Source organism: Achroia grisella, unplaced genomic scaffold (genome assembly GCF_030625045.1).
Source record: "Achroia grisella isolate CSIRO2021 unplaced genomic scaffold, CSIRO_AGI_Agris_v1 utg660, whole genome shotgun sequence".
Classification (NCBI taxonomy): domain Eukaryota; kingdom Metazoa; phylum Arthropoda; class Insecta; order Lepidoptera; family Pyralidae; genus Achroia; species Achroia grisella.
The window spans coordinates 5,808,189-5,814,844 of NW_026712984.1; the positions used below are offsets into that span (position 1 = coordinate 5,808,189).

The 6,656-nt window shown below is 35.7% G+C and overlaps 1 protein-coding gene across 1 annotated transcript in view; it reads left to right on the plus strand.

Moving 5' to 3' along the window:
* Positions 1 to 6,153, plus strand: part of LOC131849871 (trifunctional enzyme subunit beta, mitochondrial) — a 30,125-nt gene extending 23,972 nt beyond the window's left edge. The window contains exon 11 of the mRNA XM_059200003.1: positions 5,063 to 6,153. Coding sequence (XP_059055986.1) covers positions 5,063 to 5,197 — 135 coding nt within the window. The 3' untranslated portion in view covers positions 5,198 to 6,153. The remainder of the gene's footprint in view (positions 1 to 5,062) is intronic.
* Positions 6,154 to 6,656: the final 503 nt, after the last annotated feature.

Genomic DNA, 6,656 nt, shown 5'->3' on the forward strand with positions numbered 1-6,656 from the left:
TACCTTTTTGTTTACTATATTATTCTGAGGCCATAATTTCTACTGTAAGAGTCGCAATACAAAACCTAACCTAACCTACCTTTTTGTTTACTATATTATTCTGAGGCCATAATTTCTACTGTAAGAGTCGCAATACAAAACCTAACCTAACCTACCTTTTTGTTTACTATATTATTCTGAGGCCATAATTTCTACTGTAAGAGTCGCAATACAAAACCTAACCTAACCTACCTTTTTGTTTACTATATTATTCTGAGGCCATAATTTCTACTGTAAGAGTCTCAATACAAAACCTAACCTAACCTACCTTTTTGTTTACTATATTATTCTGAGGCCATAATTTCTACTGTAAGAGTCGCAATACAAAACCTAACCTAACCCACCTTTTTGTTTACTATATTATTCTGAGGCCATAATTTCTACTGTAAGAATCGCAATACAAAACCTAACCTAACCTACCTTTCTATATACCATTTCGACTTTTTATTTTTTTTTATTTTGGTTTAGCTACCCGGGTGACAAAACCATTTCGTCCATACATTGTCAACTTCTTCTAATAGTTTACTATGAAAACCGTTGTAACAACTTACATCGGTTTTCATAGTAAAGTTTTCCAAATAATTTTGATAAAAGCCTTAGTTATTATTTATCGTAGGTAAAGGACCTATGATAAATAATAACCACTCAACACTCTTTTAATTAAAATATCATAAATATTAAAATCGGGGAAAGTTTTTAGCGCTGGCAATACTGAGATTCAATGCCATCCCATAAAAGAGGACTCGCTGCATGGTAACCATGTACCAAAATAAAATATCTTCCAAATTTTGTTCAAAGTCAACCTCGGCGGCCATCTTAGATTTTTCCATTTTGATACTTCTGACATATATTACATGACGACAGATATATTTCATCCATATATTGTACAGAGACACGGTCCTTTTAGTGGGTCCTTAGTAAATATTACTTTCTACGAAAATCTATGCTTGGTGTTGCCACCTAATTTTACAAAAAATTGCATAAAACTATTAAGATGAGATTTATTATAGATCCCCGTCACTTTTATGTTTAAAAATGTCGAAAAATAATTTCCCGCATTTAAGGTTTGCAAAGTTACCCAAAAATCGGGGAAAAATTGTAGCCTACATAATACTTCACGTCTTTGCTCCATAGAAGTAACTTGCTGTAAGGAATAAAATAGTACCCCAAAAATGAGTTTTAAAACGTCCCTAAACTTATCATCGGAAATAAAGTACCCTAACTCGGCCGCCATCTTGAATGATTCCATTTTAAATAGTTTTAATATATACACCTTGGTGAGAAACATTTCGTCCATACATTGTACAGAGCCAAGGTAACTCTTTCTAGTAGTTCCTAAGTACTGTTTACAATGGAAATCGATGTATGGTGTTGCCAGCTCATTTTGACAAAAACCACCTAAGACCCCTTGGGGATTATTTTTGACAGATCGTCATCATTGTTTGGTCTAAAATGATGAAAAAAAAATCCCACGTTTTTTTTTACTTCTCTCCGATATTACCCTAAAATCAGGGAAAATTTTTAGACCAGATAGTGCTTCGTATCGAGAGTTTCCACTGTTCCATAAAAGTCAACTCGCTGCAGTGACGATGGGTACCTAAACTGAATTTAGTAACAGAAACATTTCGTCCATACATTATGTAGAGCTTCGATGACTTCTTCTTGTACTATTCCCTAAGAAAACTAATCTAAGGTGTTACCAAATAATTCTGATAAAAATCACGTAAAACCCATAAGGGGATGATTTTTGACAGATATCCATCATTATTTTGTTTGACATATCGAAAAAAATTCCCACTTTTTTGGACTTGTCTTCTAAATTACCCTAAAATCGGGGAAAATTTTCATACCGTTTTTCCGTTTTCGTCCATATATTGTACAGAAACACGGTCCTTAGTCAAAATTCCCACATTATGGGTTTGCAAAATTACCCAAAAATTGGGGAATATTTGTAGCCTAGATAATATTTCGAACCGAAATCTACCATGACTCAATAAAGGTCGACTCGCTGCAGGGAAGCCAGGTACACCAAAATATATTCCTAAATTTATCATCAGAGATAAATTACTTGAACTCGGCCGTCATCTTGGATTTTTCCTTTTTGAATATTTTTAATTTATCCACTTTGGTGACAGAAACATTTTGTCCATACATTGTACAGAGCTAAGGTGACTCCTTCTAGTAGTTCCTTAGTACTGTTTACTATGAGAATTAGTTAATACTTCGCACCGAGAGTTTCCATTCCTCAGTACAAGTTAATTCGTTGCAGGGATGATAGGTGCCACAAAACTGAATTTTAAAAAGTTCTTAAAACTGTCATCATAGATAAAGTATCCTCACTCGGCCGCCATCTTGGATTTTTCCTATTTAAATACTTTTAACATATACACAGAGCCCAGGTTACATACACCTAGGAGTTCCTTAGTACGGTTTAGTATGAAAATCGATGTATGGTGTTGCCAGGAGATTTTGACAAAAACCACCTAGGACCCTTTGGGGGATGATTTTGGACCAACGCTCATAACTGTTTTGTTCAACTTAACGAAAAATAAAAATTTCCCACGTTTTTTTACTTTTCTTCGAAATTACCCCAAAATCGGGAAATTTTTTTAGACCAGGTAATATTTCCCACCGAGAGTTTCCATTGCTCTATAGAAGTCAACTCGCTACAAGGTTTAGTGGTACCTCAAAATTGAATTTTTAAAAGTCCCTAAAAATGTCAACATAAATTAAGTACCCCAACTCGGCCGCCATCTTAGACTTTTACTTTTTAATACTTTTGACATATTCACCCTAGTAACAGAAACATTTCGTTCATACATTGTACAGAGCCTCGGTGACTCCTAGTACTATTCTCTAAGAAAACTGATGTGAGGTGTTGCCAGATAATTCTGACAAAAACCACCTAAAATCAATAGGGGGATTGTTTTTGACAGATTTTCATCATTCTTTTGTTTGAAATATCCAAAAATTATTGTCCCACTTTTTAGGACTTATCTCAAAAATTACCCTAAAATTGGGGATTTTTTTTATAGCAGGTAATACTTTGTGTTGAGACACATCGTCTCTCCATAGAAGTCGACTGGCTGTGGGGTTGGCAAGTGTCCTAAAACTACATTTAAAAATATCCCAAATTTTCTCCGAAAAGCAAAACTCCCCTATCTCTGCCGCCATTTTGGATTTTTACTTCTTAATACTTTTGACGTATTCACCCTAGTAGCAGAAACATTTCGTCCATACATTATGTAGAGCTTCGGTGACTTCTTCTTGTACTATTCCCTAAGAAAACTGATCTGAGGTGTTGCCAGATAATTCTGACAAAAACCACCAAAAACCCTTAAGGGGATGACTTTTGACAGATTTTCATCATTCTTTTGTTTGAAATGTCGAAAAAAAATTTTCCCACTTTTTAGGACCTGTCTCAAATAATACCCCAAAATCAGGGAAAATTTTCATACCAGGTAATACTTTGTGTCAAGAGACATCATCTCTCCATAGAAGTCGACTCGCTGCGGGGTTGCCATGTGTCCTAAAACAACATTTAAAAATGTCCCAAATTTTCTCCGAAAAGCAAAACTCCCCTATCTGTGCCGCCATCTTGGATTTCTAAAATTTCATAATTTTCCCTAGATGCCGGGTCCTTCGGCTATCCGACTCCGCACAGTGCGTTGAGCTAGCACACTCGTAGGTACCCTATCAATTTCAGTTTTTGAAGCTAGACCTCAATTTCAAAATTTGTCCCATGATGTATGGGTGTTGCCAGCAAATTCTGACAAAATTCCCCTAAAACCCTTCAGGGGACGATTTTTGGTAGACCAACAAGACTTTTTCATTTAAAATGTCGAAAAAAATTTTTCCCACTTTATGGGACTTTTCTCCAAATTTAACCCAAAATCGGGGAAAATTTTTAGCCCTGGCAAATCTTCTTACTGAGACTTACCCATGTCAGTAGGTGGCGTTTAGCTACGGGGTTGCCATGTGCAGCAAAAACGCGATTGAAAATATCCCAAAATTTTTCCAAAAACTAAATCTCTCATAGCTTGGCCGCCATCTTGGATTTCTGAAATTTTATAATTTTCCCTAGAGGCCGGGTCTTTCAGCCTCCCAATGGCCTACAATAGGGATCGGTAGTATCCCCGCAAGTACCCTAGGAATTTCAGTTTTTGGAGAGACACCCCAATTTCTATTTTGGTCAAACCATGTATGGGTGTTGCCAGCAAATTCCAACAAAACCCACCTAAAACCCTTTAGGGGATGTTTCTCGATAGGCCTTGATGCCTCTTTTGTCAAATATGTCGAAAAAAATTTTTCCCACTTTTTGGACCATTTCTCCCAAATTACCCCAAATTCGGGAATTCTTTTTAGCGCTGGCAATACTTCTTACCGAGACCCATCATCGCCCCATAGAAGCCGACTCGCTGCGGGGTTGCCCTGTACCTAAAAAATGATTTTGAAAATAATCCGGATTTTTAGGACCAAATTCACACGCCCCCAACTCGTCGGCCATCTTGGATTTTCGAAATTTCATAATTTTCCCTAGAGGTCGGGTCCTTCGAGTTTCCTATGCCCTACAACCGGTGTCGCCAGCACCCCCGCAACTACCCTGGGAATTTCGGTTTTTGAAACCGTAGAAAATTTTCAACCAGTTTTTGGCAATTTTTTCGCCGCCATCTTGGATTTTAATTTTTTGTTTTTACGCCATATTCTGGGTCCCGCCGAGACGTGCCAAATCACTCTTTGAACGGAATCGATCCGAGCGAAACTGTAAAAGTTAGCCGCCATCTTTGTCCGCCATCTTGGATTTTCCCAAATTTCGGAATTTTCTCGTGGTCACCCTAGCCAAAGGAACATTTCCCCCATACATCGTCTCGACCCCCGGACGCTCCTTCTGGGAGAACAACTATGTCAATCAGTGAGTGAGTCACCGTAATGCAGCTTTATATATTATAGATAATATTACACGGGGTAATTTCATAGAGTGAAATTTAATTATAATTATTATTGTGTTATCTGTGCTTTACAGGTTCGCCTGGCTCTACACACCGCCAACCGTCTGGTTCGCGAGGACGGCCAAGTCGGCGTGATATCCGCATGTGCAGCCGGCGGACAAGGCGTCGCCATGCTGCTCGAGAGACACCCAGACGCCACACCCAACTAAATCTACAATCATAACATTTAGAAGCCAATCTCCTGTCTACCAACCCTAAAAATCGAATATTCCTTTCTTAAATTCTTTTTCTAAATAGTAAATTGGCGCGAATAACAACTTTTATACGACAGTTGTAAAATCTTAAAAAGGCCATGTATAACATTGGACGTAGAAACATTCTAGTAAAGGCAGATACACATTATTAGCGTTTCTAATCGTATTCTATTACATAAATATTTATTCTATTTCTGCCTGATTATTTGAGTTACTAATATTATTTATTTTGTCATGTTTAGATATAGTTTATCATCTATGTAGTCATTTTTATTTCATGTTGAGTATGACAATAAGAGTACGTAAAATTTCATAACTTTTTGACCTTGCGTTTGATAGTTGTTTGTTACACAAATAATTCTAAAATTTAATAAATTTCTATAAAAAATTGTGGATCATTTGGGCTCTTCTCGTGCTCTCGTATATTGTTATTACATAAATTAGTATCTCTAATGTATTAGAAGTCTAAATGTATTAGAGAAATTAGTATATGGATCATTAAATTGTATACAAAGATCTGCTATCATCAAAACAAATCACGTTTAATTAATATAGAGATGAAAAGTGTTCTATCCGAGTCGAGAAAATACATTTCCCCAACGTAAAATTGTAAAAAAATTAGACAAAGTTGGTGCTAACTACTGTTTTTTATAAAATTTGTATACTCTTAACATTTTAGATACTGGCGTAATATATTCATGTTGCACATAATTCAATTATTGAATTTTATCAAGGTTTTTATTTAGTCTCAATATAATTTCTTTTTTAGTTAATGTAGCGACTAAAGTGTAAGGACAATATTTCGAATCAGTTTGTGTAGTAAGTAATACTTCGAAATAATGTTAAATGCTAAGCGTATTATTGCTCGTTTTGTAATGGTTCTGTTTACAAATATAAAATATATTATTTAATGTCATTTTTACTAACCCGACTTAAGTTATATATAACCGTTTGGACATTTCAAAGACTTGAAAAATAAAACAGAAATCTTTCAAGGCAACCATTTATTACAAGTCGCCTACTTACCAGCAAATTGTCTTTATTCTACATAATTATACTATAGGGACGAATCCGGAAAGGGCGCATTCGTCATACGACGTCCATTTATCTGCAATTTTTACATAAAAACACGCCCTTTCAGGGGCGTCCCTTATTATCTGCTACAATAAAAATACAATATAATCTGAAAGAGATTATAAACAATAGACCTTTTATGTCTAATATAAATCATATTAAAATAATGCTTCGCTTGCAAACACCAAGTCATGGATCCACTGAAATAATTTTGATATTAATTTCTGTGTGAACTGTATATATAAGTAACACCCGAAAAATATGTATCTAAAAATGAAGACTGCTACAAATAGAAAACCGCATCATAATCGGTCCATTGGTTTAAGAGCTACAAATAGAG